The 20,159-nt window shown below is 46.5% G+C and overlaps 1 protein-coding gene across 1 annotated transcript in view; it reads left to right on the top strand.

Moving 5' to 3' along the window:
- Positions 1 to 19,034, top strand: part of LOC147413140 (serine/threonine-protein kinase PAK 3-like) — a 55,395-nt gene extending 36,361 nt beyond the window's left edge. The window contains exons 12-20 of the mRNA XM_086480606.1: positions 1,386 to 1,447; positions 2,523 to 2,573; positions 5,201 to 5,313; positions 6,187 to 6,304; positions 7,156 to 7,255; positions 7,688 to 7,884; positions 11,783 to 11,942; positions 17,343 to 17,460; positions 18,959 to 19,034. Coding sequence (XP_086336732.1) covers positions 1,386 to 1,447; positions 2,523 to 2,573; positions 5,201 to 5,313; positions 6,187 to 6,304; positions 7,156 to 7,255; positions 7,688 to 7,884; positions 11,783 to 11,942; positions 17,343 to 17,460; positions 18,959 to 19,034 — 995 coding nt within the window. The remainder of the gene's footprint in view (positions 1 to 1,385; positions 1,448 to 2,522; positions 2,574 to 5,200; positions 5,314 to 6,186; positions 6,305 to 7,155; positions 7,256 to 7,687; positions 7,885 to 11,782; positions 11,943 to 17,342; positions 17,461 to 18,958) is intronic.
- The last annotated feature ends 1,125 nt before the right edge of the window (positions 19,035 to 20,159 follow it).

Here is a 20,159-nt window from a genome sequence, read left to right as displayed (position 1 = left end):
GGAAGATGGCCAAAGCTGAAGCTGCTGTGGATTGGGAAACTGTACAGAACACAGAACGAGGAGGGAGGGAGGCAGGTACAAGGGGTGAAATTGTACGTTCTCAGCTAGTTCTCTTATGTGATGAATCCATCGAAACAAAGGAATGTTGCTGTGAAGACTCTCCCGTCTTCCCCATCCTAATTTGTATATCAGAGATTTTGATCAGTAAAATAACCAATGATTAGGTTAGGATAGGACTATTAAGAAAGTTATAGAATAGGGCGGACCAATCATTGTAACTGTCAAAATTAATAGCGGGCATAACGTGCATGCTTATGTTAAAATCTGTTAAAGATCCTGACTTTGCAGAAAAAGGGTATAAGATGTTGAATTTTTGATGTAACTTTGAAGCCCGTCGGGTGGAGCTGTCCCTGTGCTTCCCAGCGCTGCAATAAAGACGTGCCGGCTTATCTGCAAGTGTGTAGATAAATTTGTCGTGATTGCGACCCTCCGTCCACACTTGGGGCCGTGTCACCCCTCTTGTGCTCCGGGTGCCTCCCTGTGCCTGTGCCCTCCCACCTTCCATCACTGGCGTCACTCTTTTGCTTCCCTGTACCTTTCTTCTTCTGTCTGTTCTTGTCCCCTGCTCCCTGTTCGTCCCTCTCTGCTTTCCAAGCCCCTCTCTTGTTCTGCTATTCTACCTGCCCCTTTGGTTTTCCTTGCTCTCCCTCTGTCCTGCTCCCTGCCCCTCTTTTTTCCTTCCTCTGTCTCTGTCCTGCAGCGCATGGCTGGTTTTTCATTCACTGCCTCTTTGTCCCAATCTGCATTCCTCCTTGATGTTCCCAATCTCTCTGGCTTCTTGCCTGAGATGCTTTTTCTCTCTTGTTTGTAACAGGAGACGCTGTTCTCTAAAAACATAACGGCATTCTTTTGGCAAGCCGCTGAAACGCTGAGAAGATCCCCTCCTGGGAACACTCTGCAATATTCTTCCTGTCTGCAAGTGGCACCTGTTCATCAGAATGGATTCCAGAACCCAAGGGGCAGTTAACCTCCAGAAGTCTTAAACCTTCTGGGGAATCGCACAGACTATTTCTTGCTAAGAAGATGAAGGCTCTGTTGTTCCAGCTGTCCTTAGTGTTTTGAGACAACAAGCACTTGCACTGGTACTTGTTCTTTTCTGATCTGCGGCTCCTGTGAATGTTTCTCCAAGTTCTTGGTTTCCTGTCCAGGTGACTCTCCAGAGGACTGTAAAAATCAGTCTTCGTGGAGACTCTCTGTGCTGCGGAGCTGCCTGTATCGTTGTTGTCACCCAGCTGCCTACAAACGGCTCCCAACCCCAGACAGTGGGGCGGCATTTCTGATCTGCTGGAAGGGGGTGTCTCCATTTTTAATGTTGTTTCTTTCAGGGAGCACTGTGAGCGTGGCAGATCCTAAGCAGAAATACACTCGATTTGAACAAGTCGGGCAAGGGTAAGTCCCGTCACAGCTACTTACACAAAAGCACGCGCCAGGTATTTTGCTGGTGTGATATCAAGCGTGAAGTCGGGCAAGCTCCAAACGTGTTCAGACCCTGGGCTTAGATTCTCCTGTCTCTCAGTACTGATCAGAATTGGTGCCTGTGGTCAGAAGGCGTCGTCAAAGAGCACTTGATGCTGGCAACGTCTTGTCTGCAGCGAGGGGCAGGACCTGGAAGATCTACTGTCCCTCAAGTTTGTGGCACCCGTTTGCTTGTTTTCTTAGGGGAAATCATTTTTGTGTGTCTCAAAATAATACGGCCACGCTAAAGAAAGGAGAAAAATCTTTATTGCCTGAAAGAGCAGCTTAGAACCTGATAGCTGTCAGATAAATAACACTTCTCAAGAACATTTCTTTCCAATCTTTTGCTTTAAAAAAGTATTTACTGATCAGGATTATAACGGCATAGTTTAGAAACTGCAACCAGAGATTAGATATTCAGCTCTCTTTTCTGGCAGAGGTAGTGAAAACCAACAATTCAGTAATAAACACAGTGTCGATGCACTGTCCTTTCCTCAGATGGCTGGCACGTGTGTTCAGGGCTCTCAGAATGACTGCGTGGTGTTGCCTGAGTTTTGCAGATAGATCCAAAGAAGAGATCTGAGAAGGCACAGCTAGACTGTGTGCGTGTTACATTCTCCGGAAAAAACCCACACAAACACACCGCAGGAAAAAAAAAAGGGAAAAAATAAAACCCAACAGCGCAAAACTGGAGAAAAAGGGAAAAGAATGAAATCTATTATTTTCCAGTCTCTGTAGGCACCTCGCCTTTCAGTTGTGGACTAAAAGAATTTAGTATGAACTCTGGAGATTTGCATCAGCCCTTTTTCTTCCTGTTGGACCTAAGTTTTCTCTTGGATAGCCTGCATGGCAGGGGGCTGGTGGGCTGCTGCGCTGTGCACTGCTGGCTGAAGGAGTGGAGGAACCAAGGTGTTTTGGAAACACTACAGGCAACAGAGAGCTCCTGTCAGGGCTTTCACTTCCAGGGTCTAAACCACTTCTCATGTCTCTGCTGCTCTTTTGTTTCTGGGGCGTCTGGAACTGTCTATACCGCACTCGACATCAGCACGGGACAAGAGGTGGGTGTCAGCAGCCCCAGCAGATTTGGCAGGGGTTCAGCGATTTCCGCCCTGGTGCGAACAGCGGATGGGCTTTCGGATCGCCAGGAGATCTTTACTGCAAAGGCTGTTCCTCTGAAGCGCAGGCTGGCGTCAGCCTGCAACGTACCTCGTCTGCTGTCTTCAGCTTTTCAGGGACAGCTCTTTAAGGGCACCGTGGTTCTGTGCCTCAGGAACTGAACGCTTCCTGTGGCTATCCGCTTTCCAGCAGGCATTGCACCGAGGGGTTGATTAATGCCTGAAAAGGTGCCTGCGAATTCCTGGGGGGAGGTCCTGGTCCCCCTGGCATCAGGAAGAGCCTTGGTGCTTTCTGTGCTTGGGCTGATGCTTCACCCATCGCTTCCAAGGCCCATCGTAAGAGAACTGTTTTTTTACTTACTGTGTCTTGAGGACAGGTTGGTGCTCTCCACAGTGCTGTTGGTCCCCGGCTGCTACCATGTTACATCATCCCTGACTGGGCATTTGAATGGAGAGAAATCTGTAAAGAAATCGCAGCAAGCCTTTGGGCGTGCTAAAAACTATAGTTTTTACTGCCAATGTGAATGTGTTGGTTTAGAAATTGTTACATCTCTGTTCCCCACTGTGCATGAAGTTGTGCTCTTACAGAGAATGTTGGTCTCGATATACAATTTAACTCTGTACATTTACAGCATGTAAAACTGCCTGTGGACCTGGCCATAGATTGGTTAGTAATACAGATCGTCAAATCTGAAGATCTGTCACAGTGAGAGGCCTCGGGAGAACCCCAGGGGTGGTCACAGATTCCCCTGTTGCTGTGAGGAATAAATAGCTTCGTTACGTCACTTAATTTTGGACACACTTTGTCCTTATTAACAACCAGCAAGAACGCAAGGAGGGCACTTTCTCCTTTCAGAGAAGGCCACACTAGCTCTGTCTTAGTTACTGAATATATTGATGCATCCACTCGCTGCTGAAGGCTGCCGTCATTCAGTCCCAATTTACCTTAACCACAGCTTCAGGCAGTAATACTGTTTAGCATTTTTTCCATCAGGTGTTTCATCTCCAAAGTGTGATGCAAGACCTAATGAAGGAGAGATCGTGTTTAGGACTCAGTTTTGTGCTTTAGTCATCCTGAAGCTGGTTGACACACACCTGACAGATGAGAAGACGTATCTCAAGACCAAAGCTCTCTCCAAAAGAATACAGCCATGTTTAGGTCCAGTGTCGGTGACAGCCTGTTACAGCCCGTGGAGTGGTTGCAGTGAAGTGGGGGCCGGGGGGTTGAGAAGCAGCTCTTGAAGGAGAGTTAACACTGACAGTCCCTGTAGTGGCCCCTTTAAAGTGGCATCTTAACGTTTTTGAATATGGGCAAACACTGCCTGCAAATCTGGCTGGAAAACCAGGCCCGAGAGCGGAGGGGTGCTCTCTTTTGGGCCATGTCAAGAGCAGGACTGGGCAGAGGGGGAGGCTGGCCAGACTACGGGGGAGCAAGAGGCAGACTTGAAATAGCCCCAGGGCCTCGTCTCCCCAGCGGGCGCGTGTCGGGTAGGGGGGCTCTTCTGGGGTGGGTTTGTAGGAGCCCTTGGCCGGAGCTGAGCTGGAAGGCAGGGAGGGAAGCAGGGCTGAGCCCAGAGGGACGGGGCTGGCAGAAGCGGGCTCACGAGGAGGCCAGGACGAAAAGCTCGAGCAGGGCCCATGGCTGCCTGGGGGAAGGTGGCACTGGGTGCAGGAGCCAGGCTGAGGCAGAGGCAGGCTGGCTACAGCGGTTCAGAGCAAAAGTGGTCATATTAGTGATAATTAGACAAGGTGGTGTCTTAGAGAATCCCTTTGCTCTTTGGGGCTACAGCTTCAGCTTTCTGATTTATCATTCCTGGCTGTCAACAGATACATCTGAATCTCACGGGTAGTGTCTCATCCACCTGCAGTGCTGCACTTTACAGCTGCTCTGAGACAGAGGTCTGCAAGGGATCTAAAAGCCCTAAGCTCTGCTTATGACCCTGGGTGTATCCATAAAATACTGATGAATGGATTATTGTTTTTTAACCCAGAAAATAATTGCAAATCTAAACTGTGCTAAAGAATGGCATTCAGAGTTGCAAAATAAAAATTCAAGGCATTAGGAAGTGCTAGGGTCGTACTTTTTGTGTAACCTTAGTAATCTTTTTAGTACAGCATTTGCCACGTAACGTGCATTTGTGTTTTGTTTCAGTTATGCAGTCAAGAACACCAGCAATTGCTGAAATAATGATCAAAAATCACGATTGCTAAAGCATTACCAGCTGGTTTTATGTTTTCACAGCAATAAAATCACTTCCTGCTTGAAAGCGTGCATGAATAATAATACCGTGATACACTAAGGCCATTTGAAAAGAACGTAGATAGACCTAAAAATGGTAGACCATTTTGACAGATTTACAAGGCAAAATGTATTTGGCCATGTGTCCTGCAAGCAGCACCCAAGCTAGCAAAGAAATAGGGCGTTGTAGTGTGAGTTACTGACCTCTTAGGTCTAATAACAAGACAGCTTGGCAGAGCTCTGCTATGTCATTCCAAACCCACTCCCTTCGTGTTCATTCTGATCTCGTACCACAGACTGCTCAAATGAATGGTTTTTAATGTCATTTCAGGTGGCCATAAAACAAATGAATCTCCAACAACAGCACAAAAAGGAACGAGCTCTTAACGAAAGCCTGGTGATGAGGGAAAATAGGAATCCAAATATTGTTAACTGTTTAGACAGGTAAGTAGTTCTGGTACTATCACATGAATGTTCATTTACGTACTACAAGCCAAAGATTAAAAAACTTCTGGTCTCTGGCAGAAGATTGACCTCTTCATTATTTATCTACTCTACTTCTGGGAGAAGATTGTGTTTTGTCTGCGTTAATCTTTTCTGGCATATATAGTTTGAAGACTGTTTTTAAAAATGTGCATCAGCCATGTCTTACTAAAACAACAGCCCATGAGTTCACTACCTCTGTGTTGTTTTGTTGTTGGGGTTTTTTTGTTCCTTTTTTTTTTAAATTGATCATATTTTCTCTGTCTTATGATAAGTGCTGATAAGTCCTCACAGAAATTATTTCCGTTGGGCTGTTCCCACTATTTTCCATTACTGTGGATGCCAGGAAGACTAGGTTCTTGTTTCCAGAAACACATCATTTGCCAGTTTTAAATTTTTTTTTCCTCTCTCTGTGTGTTTTTTATGTAAGGTTTTCCAAACTGTGGACCAATTTCTGTCCTCAGTGGTACACACCCTCCTACCATGGATGTCTATGAAAGTTGTGTTGCCTTGTTTCTGGAGTTAATCCTGGAATCTTTGCGTTAAGATGATGAACCAGATGATGTGCTATGTCCTGGTTCCAGATTTATCTTTGCTGTTGGTAAACTGCATTTTTCACTTGCTTGCCATCTAAGACATGTAATTTTTCACTCGCATGCCTTTCTCATTTAGGCTGCACAGATTCTAAGTCCTGTATAGCCTAGAAGGAACGTCTAGTCATTTTATTCTGTCTTCGTTTGAAAATGACCTGGAAACAAAAGCCACCAGCAGTCTTTTCCATGAGGTAATTTAGCTGTGCCTGTTCATCTCAGTGCCCTTGTTTTCTTCTTTCAGCCACCTGGTCGGTGATGAGCTCCGGGTGGTGATGGAATACATGGCTGGTGGCTGTTTAAGAGATGTTGTTACCCAGTTTTGTATGGATGAAGAGCAGATGGCAGCTGTCTGCAGGGAGGTGAGGGATCCCGCGTGTGCTTCCTCTTCCTTGGACAGGATGGTACTGGTGAACAGGTGGTAAGAACATGAGGGATTTCATCTTGAGAGCTTTGTTTCTGCGTTGCTTTATGATATGGAGAAGAAAGGGCACCTTAAGTGAACTGCCTGCCAGTATCGCTGCACTTACTGTCCTCTGTCATTACACTCTGAAACACTGTTACTGTGTTATCTTTTCTTTTTTTTTTTTTTCTTTTTTTACTCTTCTCAGCTCTACCTCTTTAAACACGTGCCTGGAGCATGTCTGTACTGCATTCCTTGCCTGTAAAAGCAAACATGCTGGTGGCAGATTTTTAAAAGAACAGCAAAGAAAAATAGAGACTCATTTGTCAGAGTCCTCAGCTTAAAAGGATAGCATTCGACCCAAAATGGCATTTGCTTCTGAAAAATGACTAAGGTGCTATTTCCAAACCTGCTATAGAGCCTGACAATAAAATCTTTGTCCTGCAACCTCCCACCCAACAGTGATCCACTTCAAACCGAAGGAAGGGACTTTCTCATTTTTGGCAAAACATAGTTTGTCATACGGATGGAGATAGCACACTGATTGGGCAGCAGCCATCCTGCCTGTGCTTTCAGGGGCTAGTCTGTGACAGTAATGGACATTTCTCTTTCCAAACCTGATAAGCCTTTATTTGGAAAGTTATTACTTTAATAGTAAGTTGAAGCACCAAGCTATTCCTCTGGACAGCGCAATATTTGGGCGTTACTCACAATTAATCTAGAAATTAAATCTTTTAGAGGCATTTCCTTTCTTGTGTGGTGAAATCAGGTCATTAATTTTTACCCTCATGTTTGTTTTTTACGTATCAGTGCCTTCAAGCCCTGGATTTCCTTCATTTAAAGCAAGTGATTCACAGGGACATCAAAAGCAACAGCATTCTACTTGGCATGGACAGGTCTGTCAAATTGGGTGGGTATTCTTGGTCAGGCACAGCCTTCCCAGGCTGTGGCACGGGGCTGCTTTTGACTGATGGCCAGTTCCCCAAAAGGGATGCCTGTGGCAGTGCGCTGACCACTGCTGCCAGCTCCGAGGACAGTTCCAACATGCAGAGAGGCAGAGAAAGGAAAAAGGTGTCAAGAGTGGCTTTGGTTTGTGTGTGGCCCTTCCAGAGGGAGGCAGTTACAGTCTAACGGTTCAAGTCAATAAAAGCCACTGCAGAAAACTTGAGGGGTGTTATTAAGTGGCCAAATCAGTATTTCCGTGGCTACAGCACTGAGTAAACAGAGCATGGCAGCTTTTCCAGATAGATTCCACACCGTGTTCTCAGGTATAGAGTGGGGATTTCTTTTGCTCGCCTTCCTAATTCAAGCTGCCTTTAACACCACTTGTTTTTCTCCTCAGCTGATTTTGGCTTCTGTGCTCGGATCATCCCTGAGCAGAGTCGACGGAGCACAATGCTCAGGACTCCATACTGGATGGCACCAGAAGTGATGAGAAAAGAAGCCTATGGCCCCAAGGTGGACATCTGGTCGCCTGGGGTCATGGCTATAGAGATGGTGGATGGAGAACCTCCTTACTTTAGTGAAGATCCTCTCAGGGTAAGGTGCACATAAAATCAGATACCAGTGTCTTTCAAATCTATCCCGTGTTTAGTCCCCCATGAGACAAAACCCGAGCCGCATCAGCTGGAACTAGTTCCCCCATGGGCCACTTCTAAAGCTGTCAGGGAGCGCAGCAGCATCTACTGTAGCTTTGGTGACGTCAAGGGGAGAACCTCCAAAGAGCAGTGACTTGTATCCAGTTCAGAAACATGCCATTTCTGCCTTCAACGGGGCTTGAAATACCTCGTATGTTTTTTGAACTCTCTTTGAGCTGTATCTCTGAGTGACAGCGATTTTTCAGCGGCAAGTTTCTCCAGTTGGGGAGTTTTTCTGAAAAGCATTCCAGCTGTGTCTGCAGGCAGAGAAGTCTTTTCAAACGGGTCAGTGCCGATGGCTTACCTGAGCCTTTTAGGAGGTGTCACTGCTTATAGAAATGCCATAATTATTCATTAGCAAATAACTTCCTGAAAATGTGTTTTAGCACAGAAACTTGTAGTAAATGAATGTATTTTTAATGATTTGAACTTTTCAGCTTCATCCTCATTTCTTAACATGAAATGACCAGCTCTTATCCCAAATGGGTGTGTAATAGTGGAGGAATGTATATAAAGATAAAACCTCATGACTGGTAGCTGGAACAAACTTAGATGCTGCACAGTTAATTCCTGATAGGGATGCAGGAATTTATGAGGAAATTAATTGTGACCCATGTGTATAGACACAGAATTTTTGTTAAGGCTGGAATTAAAATAGAGCATGATGCGTAGCTTTTCTCACAGCAGTAAGGCTGCACTCTCCCTACTCTACAGCACCCAGAGTGCGTGCTGCAGGCTGAGAGAAGAAACAGCAGAAGGATCAGGACATACCCCCTGGCAGGCTACTTAAGAAAGGAATACAACAGCTACACCAGTGTCAATCCTCCACTCTGAACAAAGGTTCCTGAGTTTTCTTGGAAGACTTCTTTTGGTTTGGTAGGTGCCCCAAGGTTTTTCGTTCCAGTGCACACAGAAGGAGCAGCGTGCGCTGTGCCACCTCGTGAGGGGGGAGAAGAAGCAAACAGGTTTGGGTTCAGCCTGATACTGAGTCAGCTGAGTGCAGCACAGCTGGCAGGGTGGCAGTAGGCCTGTGTCCCTGGTTTGGAGGCTGAAAATTCCAAGCTTCATTAACCTCAACTGTTAATTAGGGCTCCTCGAGAAGCTTCAGGTCGACTGTGAGGAAGGGAACTGGATTTCTTATCTCTGATCAAATTCACATTCAGCCATTCCTGCCCTTGCCCAGATTATTTGAGATGCTCTTTTTCTTCATACATGCCTCGTCTGCTGCGGGAGTTGAGATCAGCTTGAGCACTTGGAGCTTCAAGGCATCTTCAGGTGCCTGAGTCAACCTGCAGGAGGTTAAAATCAGGCACCTGGAGTTGGTCCCGTCTGTGTTCACTTCCTGGGCTCTTGGGCAGAGGCTGTTGCCCCTGAGCTGGGAACAGTGAACAGCTTGTGATGGACCGCCTGAAGTTCCCCAGTTCCCAGCTGGTTTTATGAAGGTGAATCATCCCCAGCAGGGACAGGATCCCTCTGCTGTTGTGTGTGGAATCACAGAGTGCAGTGAGAGCTCTCAGCTGCATCCAGACAGGAGAGCTGATAAGCAAGGCCTGTGTTTGCAGGTCAGGTTTTAGCTGATGGCACACAGTAGCTGTTGGGTTTAATAGTCACATTTAGACCCCATCCAGGGAGTTCTGCGAAGCCTGGAAACCAAAGGATGCTCTTTCAAACTTTGCGTGTTTCAATAGTGCAAGGCACGCAGCAGCTTCCATTACCGACATGGATTGAAATACCGAAATATACTATAAGGGCATTAAAGGATCATTAATCGTAGAGTTAAAACCAGGCTTAATGTCGATGCGTTTGTTGTTTTCCATGTGCAGAGCAAACGCATCCCCTGTTGCTCAAGTTCTTCCCAGCCGATGCAGAACTCACAGGAATGAACCATTTTCCAGCCAAGAGTGGCCTGGATATTTCTGTGACGGTGTTTGTTTTCTCTCACTGTGATTTCCTTCCACCAGGCGTATGCCTGGGGCCTGAGGGACAAATACTGGTGCGATAAATATCCTTTGAAATGCCGGTCGGACCTCCCCAGTTTCAGTTTTAAGAAGACCCAACAAACCAAATCCCAGGCATTTCTGTTTGCTTTTTCCTTTATTAACCACACTGCATCAATTTTCTTCAAACCTATAACATATTTTCCAAATGCTGTGAATCTTCTACAGTTTCAGGCTTCTAAATCATCCATATGTTGTTCCGTCATGTATCTGGGTGCCCTGGATAACTTTAGGGTCTCATTTTCACAGACTGCAGCTGTATGCCAAATCCATTCTTCTTTCTTGGTACGTTAAAGAAATCCATGAGCTTATTGCCCCTTTGCAGCTACTGCAAACACTTCTTTCCTTTGTACTGTACTTGCTTTTCTCTGCCAGCTGGATCACAGGAAAGCAAAAGAGACACGGCAAGAAGGTGCTTCAGCTTCCCCTAGATCTTTTTCTGTGGTCGTAGAACTGTTTAAAAGGTGCAGTACCCAGCTACAGATGACTCTGCTGATTGGAGTTCTGTGAAGAAAGGAGCAGCTGAAAGAGCTCCCTTTGTCCTGGCACTCCTGTTTCACAGCCAGGTGAATGGAGCCGGAATAAAATTCCCAAGGCTGCCATGGGTGCTGTGTTCCTTTACCGCAGGAGAAGGGACGTCCCTGGGGCAGCACCATTTAACCGCAGTGAGGACAGGCCCTCCGGCTCACCGCTGTGCCCGGTGCCTGAGGGCAGCTGCAGAGGGACGGGACAGGACTGATTTTGTGACACTTCTGTTGTGGGAAAAGTAGAGAAACTTCCTTTTATTGTTTTTCCTCTAGGATAGTTCATTTGCCTTTTTAGGCCTGGAATTTTTCCTCTGTGTTTAAGAGGATAAGAGCAAAGTCCCTTTGGCCACCGTCTCTTTAAATGCCAGTAGCGCAGAGCTGTTCTTGTCATGGCGGACATTTGTATGGAAGACTCCTAGGCCTATTTCCATTATTATTGCTGTATATTTGGGACATATTCTGCAAGTTTAGGTGCAAACAGTTCAAAACGTTTGTCTTGTGTTTCTAAAGAACGTCTTACAAAAGCAGAATGAACTCATCTGTCCAGCTTCTCAGCATGTGAGACCTTGGTTCCAAGTGAACTGCCCCGGATAATGCTCGCCCCATGTTTTGCAAAATTCTGTTCTAATTCCTTGGCCTGAGGTCTGTCAGGAAGACTTGCTGATCTGGAATTTGGAGACTACTGACATAGTTGCAGGTGGCTCCTGTCTGCCCAATAGTGTTTTTTCTTCCTAATAAAATTGTGCGTACAGCTTACATGTCTGTGTTAGAAATGAGGTTCCAAATGCTTCTGTTTATCCAAGGAATAAGCTGATGGATCTAGTTTTTATTTCATCCATTTACCATTTCTATCTAGAATAGAGCAAAAATCTGGACTAGGTTTGTTTTAAGGAAGCTGTACTTTAGGGAGCAGTGAGCACTGCAGGGATGCATTTTATGTAATCATCCTTTGAAATAATACAGCTGGCCCGAATTCACTCTTTAAAATAGCCAGGAAAGCTGGTGTCGATGCATGGAGAAGCAAACTGTGCTTTTGCTGATGTAGTTCCTACTAATGAGGTCAGCCACTGCAATCAGCTGTCAAGGCAAGATCACGTTGATGTTGGAGTAGCTGTGGCTGCATCGGGGTTTGTTTTGTAGGTATAGAAAAATCATCTCTAACCCTTTGCCAGGGAAGAAACTGGCCCTGGAGACTGGACCTTAAAAAACAGGCTCCCTATGAGCAGCTCTGGGTAAGAAAGAAACAGGTGGAGTCTCGTGTTTCTTGTCTCTCTAGGCGATGGATCTGATAGTGACCAACAGGACACCAGAGCTGCAGAACCCCGAGCAGCTGTCCGCTGAGTTTCAGGCCTTTTTGAGCTGCTGCCTGGAGGTGGACGTGGGCAGGCGAGGGTCTGCCCAGAACCTTCTGCCGATAAAACGCGAAGCGGCTGCAGGTGAAAGAGCTGCGCTGTGTCCTGGTTTTGTCATCAGCTGAACTCGAAGGCATCAGATGGAGCCCCCTCGTGTTAGTCTCCACTCTCGGTGCTTTTCAGCTGAAAAACAAGTGGAATCATACAGTGGTTTGGGTTGGAAGGGACCATTGGAGGCCATCTAGACCAGCCCCCCTGCAGTGAGCAGGGACATCTTTAGCTGCATCAGGTTGCTCAGAGCCGCATCCAGCCTGACCTTGGATGTCTCCAAGGATGGGGCTTCTGCCACCTCTCTGGGCAGCCGGTGCCAGTGTTTCACCACCCTCACGGTAAAAAATTTCTTCCCCATATCTAGTCTGAATCTGCCTTCTTATAGTTTAAAGCCGTTACCCCTTGTCCTGTCGCTACAGGCCCTGTTAAAAAGTCTGTCCCCATCTTCCAGATAAGCCCCTTTCAGCACTGGAAGGTGGCTGCAAGGACTCCCCGGCCTCTTCTCTTCTCCAGGCTGAGCAACCCCAGTTCTCTCAGCCAAATGCCTCCAGGGCTGGTGACTCAGCCACCTCCCTGGGCAGCCTGCTCCAGTGCTTGAGAAGGTTACCACTCCCCCTGTGCTGTGTCAGTTGAGTCGTTAGAATATGGATAAAGGAGTCTTCATAATCATCTTCTAGTGAACTTGGTGACTTAGTAGGTAGGGGCTGTTTTGAAGATAATGTCAGTGGTGAATGAGAATGTCGGAGAAGCCTATTGAAATGCACAATGGCAACCTCTCCCAACCTAGAAGAAAGCTAAAACATGACAAAATCAAGCTCGTTTGCATTGGAAGACCTTTGAAGAACTCGAACAGGGGGGGAAAAAAGGAGATCTGGTAGAGGCCTCACATGCTGGTGCCACTCCCGAATAACAGCAAAGGTGAAAGAAGTCACAACTAGGAGGTGCGCAGGAGTTGAGGCCCATTCTGTAGACATGAAGTGCTGCAGAGCGAAGGGTGGGTGCGTTCCTGAAGGGGTGAGGGGAGAAGAGAAGGTGGGCTGTTCCGTACTGCTTGCACTCCAGTTTTCACCAATTGCTTGTTGTAACCGGACAGCGGAGCCGAGGGTTTGATTCAGTGGAGTTACATTTGCAGTTCTGTCAGTCTGACTGTGAAGGCACTTAAAGGGTTTTGCTGGCTTTCATCGGTGAAAGAAGCGGCTGTTCGTGAGCGTAGCGATAAGCAGAACAAAGAGAAGGTAAATTTTGGACTTCAGTTATGGTGGTGTTCTTCAGGACTGTTGGGGAATTCCTTTTCTTCGTGCAGAATGATCTGTTGAATTGAACTGGGTGTAGGCGTGAAAACTCAGCGAGTGAATTTTGGAGTACTCTGCGCGTGAGAGAGAGAGAAAGCAAAAGGCAAGAGAGTTTTTAAGTCTGAATGTGAAGGTAGATGAGCAACCAAATCGGTTCTTAATAGGAGGGGAGGAATGGAACTGGAGTAGGTGATTAATCTCTTACTTTGTCCCTCGATGAATATTGTGGTGAAAAATACGGTCTATGGCAAACTGTCAGAGTGATGAGGTGTTCACATCACCTTCTGTAACGTTTCTTCTCTTCTCTCGAGGTTCTTCCTGAACACCAATGAGGTGACATCTGTTTTTAAAAACTTGGGCATGATTGGATGGGGAACAACAGGGCAGTAAGTATTGTTGTTTTTTAATGAAGAGGCTAGGTACACTAACTTACCTGTTCTTCTAATGGTTAAATATTTATTGGAAATTAAATTTTAAAATGAAAAAAAAAAATCTGCGTGTGCTGGTGGGTGTCTAAGAGTGTGATGAAACAAAGCAAAGCTGCAGATACTGGTATTGCAGTTGGCATTCCAGGTCATCCAGTTAGTGTTTCAGTTCTGACATCTCGGTTTTACTTGTGCTTCACCCAACTGTTTCCTCGTGTCGCTGAAGAGATTTTTCTGTGCTGTGCTTTTCAGCTGTGGCTGGCGTTTAACGATACGATCCCGTGATTGTTCCCTAGGATCGGTGAGGTTGGAAAAGACCTTTAAAATCATCGGGTCCAACCGTAAAAGTAACACTGCCAAGTTTGCTGCTGAGCCATGTCCCTAAGCACCGCATCTACACGTTCATAGTACAAGTAATAGAGATGTTTATTGTTTCAGCAGTCACGTCATCTAAGTGTGACGTATGAGAGCAGCAGGAGGTCATTTTTTACAGCCTCTGTGTTCCTCGGGTAATTGCCTTTCCTCCTAAGTGAGGAAAAGGCAAAGGTCCTGGCAAGGTAGTGGATTCTAGCCTTTTACTGTCTTTCTTTTAACAATTTAAATGTGCGCTAGGGCATCCCAAATAACAAAATGTCTTGAGGAGCCAGCTGCCATGTGTCGTTCGTGTGCTCTGTTTGTGATGGGACAAGCATGAGAGAGAATTGGCTGCATCAGCTGCAGGAAGGGAAGGTCAAGCTATTCATACAAACACGAATCGAGTTATTTTGATAAGACCATTTTGCACTTTTTTAACGGGCAGCTTGACATTTGAATAGAAAAGGGTTCCTTCTCAGTTAATTTTGAGAGAATTTATTCCAAGTTGTATTTTATTTACCTCAGGTTTAGAGCACAGCTTCCCCGTCAGTTAGGAAGTACCATCCTGCAGTATAGCCCACCTAGGATTCCACAGGAGAGAGAAGTCTCAGTCGTAGTTTCTCACATTAATAGTCCGAGTGATTTCTATCTGCAGTGGGTAAGTTTAGAAATAAGGTCTGTTTAAATAAAACTCTGAACAAACCTTTTAACATTTGGCTACTTGTCGTCCACCTTAAATAAGCTACTGTCCGTCGCTTGTAACCGGTTTTAGGATTCCTGGAATTAGTAGGTGAGATGAATTCTTACAATCCTAGCTTGATTCCAGGAATTCTTAGAATTCCGGAAGGTTAACACATTTTGGTCAGTTTTGTTAGATGGTTAGTTCCTATGCGGGCATGCAGTGGTTTACTGTTTCAAGCAGAGATTGGACAGGGCAATATCCAACAATTGTCAGGCTCTTTGATTCACGTGAGGTGTTCCTAACCGCTGTGTCATGTTGGGGGAGGCCTAGGAAGTACATTGCTAGAGAAAATGGCCCTTAAGAGAGCAACAGTACCACGGGGCAGGGGTGCGGGGGGTGTGTGGGGGTGTGTGGGGGTGTGGGGTGTGTATGTGAGATTTGTTTTTCTCATTTTAGACAGACAGCCTGGATTCTCTGTCTCCTGCAAAGAAAATTCAGGAGGTGTATAGACATGAGCATGGGACAAACGTGGAGATGCTCTGCCCAGTTGAAGGCCAAGCCTGCGTGGCAAAGTGGGAAGATGGGAATTGGTACAGAGCGCAGATTCTAGGTGAAGTCTTGGTTCTTTCGCTCTAATGCTGGGTTGGGAAGTCAGATGTGGCTCTAGATCACGGGCTGTGAGCAGTAACAAAGCTGTTGTTTTCACTGGGCGTTCTTAGACTGGCGGGAGGTTCATAGAGTCAGTAGTACTAATGCATGTTATGACCTTTTGCTGTTACTGGAGTGGGTTATGCATTTTTACTTTTCTTTAAATCGAGAGAAGCGGTATACTTCATTTTCTATATATTATTGAAATTCTATGATCTAATTATTTTAAATAATTTTTCTCTTACTGCTACAGTTTGCACTACAGGTTTGTCTGTTAAGCCAACCTCTGAGCCTAGCTCGCGTGGGTCGCTTATTCCCCATGGCAATTCCGAAGGGGACTGGCCGTTCTTGTGCTGGCTCCTGTGCTGCCTGTGTGGGCAGCGCCGCGTGCCTGTGTGCTCGCGTGTCTCCTGGGCACATACTTGATGTGCCAGGGTCTCATGAAGTGGTTAGATGGAAGGGGACCAAACTGCGAACTCTGTCGTTGCAGGAACGTGACAGAGCTGACTCTCAAAGAACAGAGTTTTGGAACTGGGTTGTAGGACACTTGAAGCTGTGATATTTGGTGGTTGTATGGTGTAAATGTGGGGTTTGCTCTGAAATTCGGGTGCTTTAACCTGTATCAGATACTCATTTTTTGTTTTAATAACTTGGGCTGTTTTTCTTGAAGGGCTGCCAAGTCATCAAGCAGTTTTGGTGAAGTATGTTGACTTTGGCAATGTTGCCACCTTAACTCTTAAAGACATACGCAGAGTCAAAAAGGAGTTTCTGAGCTTTCCAGAAAAGGTAAATTAGAGCTCGCCTGGATTAAATACTCAAAATAAACAGAATCTGGGTGGATGGAAGAGGAAGGCGAGGGTTGTTAACGTTCAGAAGTAAATAAAATGTTAAGCCAGTTCCTTGTCACATTGAAAACCCGTTTAATTGGTTTTGGATCATCCAGTTTCATCCAGTTTTAAATGAAATCTGAGGCTGCCTTGGGGTGAGGAGGTGTCTGTATAGTGTGTGTGTGTTTAATTCAGATCCAATCAAATGGCGGTGACGTGGCAGCAGAAGCCGAGGTCACGCTGTCTCGCTGTTCTGCGTGAGCGCAAAGCAGAGGCTGTGACGGGGCTGTGGTGAGACGGCCTTGGTGCGTGATGGGAGATCGATAACTTGAGTCCTCCTGTAGGCGATCAGGTGCAGGCTGGCTGGCATTGAGCCCTGCAAAGGGGCAGACGAGTGGAACAGAGAAGCCAAGGCAAGATTTGGAGAAATGACTGAAGGTAAAATCCTGCTGTGTTCAATTTTTGGTAAGTTATCGAGTTTCTGTTTCAGTATGATTGAATTGACTCAAACGTTGAAACATGCACTCTCGTGTTTTAGATAGTGTTTCTTGGAAGCGCTTGTGCTCGTACTTGTGACAGGTGGCCTGGAGTGAGAGTATCTCACCATGAGCCAGCTGGAGGAGACCTAACAGATGATGACTGCTGACAAAAGCTCTGGTTATGGCTCCTCTTACGGACCACACCAGCCTTGAGGGACATAAGTGTCTTGGTTTATTAAGAGGGGCCTGTTTCCAGAAGTGCTCGCTGTCCTTGACTCTTCTGACTTTACTGGTAGCTGGGAGTGGGATCGCTGCGGCTGTAAAGCATCGCAAAAAGAAGAAACAAGCAAGAAGAATTTCAGCTAACACATCTATGCCTTAGTAGGATTTTTCTCAACACCATTTATTGTTAACCTGTAGCTCGTTATTTTTCAGCGCCTGGGGGATGGTGGTTTGGAGCCCATCTCATAAATGAAATGACATGTAGCAGTTGGTTATTTTGTACAAAAACATGGTGTAATTATTGGTGTACTTGAAGTTAAATTTTGTAGATACGTGCAAAGCTAAGCCTCTGCATTTTGTTGATGTTCAGAATCAATTGCTTTATAAACAAAATGTCATTTTACAGAATTCTGTCTTTTATAGTACCATTTGCCTCCAAAGCCGTCAGTAGTCTTTATACTGTCATTGGGTGGCTGTAGTTCTGTTTATATTATTCATTCACAGAAATTTTAGAGGCGAACATCTTGTCTGTTGAACTCGTGGACTCCCCTGCTCCTCCTGGAAGAATCTTTAGTATTAACTGCCAGCTAGTTAAAGAAGACCTGGCGTCCTACATAACGGGGTAAGTACTCTGTGCGTAACGTAAAGTATGTGGAGATACTGAATTTGTGTAGTAAAGTTTCTGGCTTTAATATGTTGCCTCCAGTGACTGTAACTTACCACATTTGTGATAAATTCATGACAAGTCACATTCCTCAGCTGATGTGAGTTACAGAGTGTAACTCTGCAGTTTGGCGTGATCGAGTTCTCCAGCTGAATCTTGACCAACGTCATGTATTGGAATTGTAGTTGATGGAGAAGGTGGAGATGAAATGTCTGCATCGTACTTGTAGTGTGCTTAAGTGCCCAGTCCTCCCAAACTGGTTATCGTGAAGGTTCCCCTTCCCTTGTAGTAAGGAAAGAAATACCCCTTTTGTGTGTTGGACCTGCAGCTGAGGTGAGTCGTCTCTGTGGAAGGTCTGTTGTTGGAGAAGAAGTACTGAGGTAACCAGCTGTGACAGCCACAGACAGAAGGGTTGGGAAGCCTGCTGGGGGAGATGGGGCTGATAAGGAGATGACAGGGCTGCATTTAGTTTGTTGGCTTTTTGGAAGGCTAATCCGTGGGCTGTGTTTGTGAAAAACAGTCATTACTCTCTCGTGAATAACTCTTGAATAGGGATGAGAATAAGAAGATTGCTGTGTAGAAAATTTTGATTCCGAAAGGGAATTTCTGAATTTGCTTTTTTCAGGAGGAAGCAAGTAAGTGGATTTTCGTCTCTCAGCTCAGAAATACGACTAAGTCCTAGGAAGACTTTTCTTTACCGGTCACGCTTTTCAGTCAGGTTTTTGTCAAGTGAAGGAGCTTTATTGAAACCTGAACAGCAGAGTTGTTTTGTCACTGTCACTGGGGTGTTTTATTGTGTGGCAGCTGCAAACAAGCAGCCGTGTGACTTTACTGTAAGTGTCTAAAGTTGGTGGCTTGCCTAATGTGGATTTTTGTGGTCACTCGCTCACTGCCCCCTCCTTGGTTGGACTGGGGAGAAAACAGAAGAAAGAGGAGCAAGAAATCTCATAGGTCAACTTGACAGAAGACAGGGAAGTTGCTTACCGACTACTGTTGTGGGCAAAACAGACTCAATTTACCTTAGTTTATTGCTAATTAGCATAAATCCTTCAAGACTGGTGCAAGCATTGTACCCAAACAGTTACAGCAGCCCCCTCTCCCTTTCCCAGCGCAAGTTTGCTCCAAGCCCCTCTCCTCCCCTGATGCCCTGGCTCCCCTCAGTCCCTTCGGTGAGGCCATGGGCAGGGCAGGGGCTGGGGCCAGGACCAGCCGTTTCTCCCCGCTGCTCCTTCCTCCGTGCTCTTTGCTTCCCGTGCTTCAGCACAGGCCCTCCGCAGGCCTCGGTCCCTTCAGGAGCGTGCCTCTGCCCCCCCAATACCCTCTGCTCTCCTGACCTTGGTTTCTTCTCCCTCTGTTCCCTCTGTTCTGTTCCCTCCTCTCTCTCCCTGGCGTTTCTGCCCTTCAGGAAAGGAGAGGTGCCACCGGCTCCCGTTAGGATTACTCTTCCGTGTTTAAGGTTGTTGTTGGGGGATGCCCAGGCCAGCCCTGAACTGGTAGAAGAGACTCTAAGCGGGAGAGCACAGCTCCGCTGAAGCTGGCTTGCTGGCCAGCAAACCTGAGTCACCTCGCTCTTGCGTTGGGATAGGAAGTAGTCCATGCAGAATTCCGGGGAGCAACCTTGGAGCCTGAAGTTCATTCCAAACAGATGGTTTTTGCTGATGGGTGTGCAGTGATACTGCTGTACTGGAGTTACTAGAGAGGGTGTTGGAGGACTCGTAACGTGTGCTTCACTTGGGAGAGCTCTCTGTGGCACGTTGCCTCTGTCCGTTTCCCAGTTCAGGCTGGTTGGACACACGGCAAGCGTTGCTTGTGAGCTTTGGTGTTCCTTTCTTCCCTGGTTCTACAAGGCGGCTGTTTTACCCGTTGGTTTCCAAACGCCTGCCCCAGGCAGGTTTGCAGAAATAACTGTGGGGCAGTGGGCAGCGGGTGAGTCAAAGCTTCAGGGAATTTCTCTCTGCCAGAGCAGTTTGTTTCCTTCCCGTGAAGGAAGGCATAGACGGGTGGTAGATCTCCGAGAACAGAGCTTCTTCCTGGCGGCCCAGCAGTGCCCACAGTTAAACTCACGCTTGCCGTCTCCTTTGGTCAGCGGTGGTTACCAGAAGCCAGTTCTTTTGTGTTCACAGCTTTTTGTTGGAGCTGCAGTCTCTTACGGCTCTAGCTGGCGCAGCTCACGCAGGCTTGTCTTGAGCCGGGCTGTGGCTCAAAGTACCTACCAGCCACCTCTGGGTTGCTGCTGTGCTTTATTCTATCCGGTTCAGGCCATTTAAACATGTTTTCGTCAAGGTGTTGCATGACCAGACTTCACTCGGGACTCTGCTGAGGACAGTGCTGGCACCGGTTGCGGTGCGTTTGTATGCTCAGGGACCGCTAGAAAGGTAAATGTTTGGCTGACGTTCGTCATCTTCACGTCTGGAAGGAATACTTACACATCTTAGAAGCAGAATGTTGCAGCTTTCACTCGGAGACAACACTGATCTCCCAGAAGCTTGATGTCGGTCATTTGATGTCTTTTAAGCCAGACGCAAACGTGAATGTTCAGCAGCCCGTTTGTGTCAGGCTTGCTTTTCTGCTGGCAGCCTGGACTGTGTAGTGCTGCCATCTCTCAGCAGAACGTGCAAGGATGCCTTCTGAAGGGGAATAAAAGCAAGGTACTCTCC

The sequence above is a fragment of the Leptosomus discolor genome, unplaced genomic scaffold (assembly GCF_034619465.1).
Source record: "Leptosomus discolor isolate bLepDis1 unplaced genomic scaffold, bLepDis1.hap2 HAP2_SCAFFOLD_48, whole genome shotgun sequence".
Lineage (NCBI taxonomy): Eukaryota > Metazoa > Chordata > Aves > Leptosomiformes > Leptosomidae > Leptosomus > Leptosomus discolor.
Note: the sequence above shows the minus strand (reverse complement) of the source record. Positions and strands in the feature narration are given on the sequence as shown.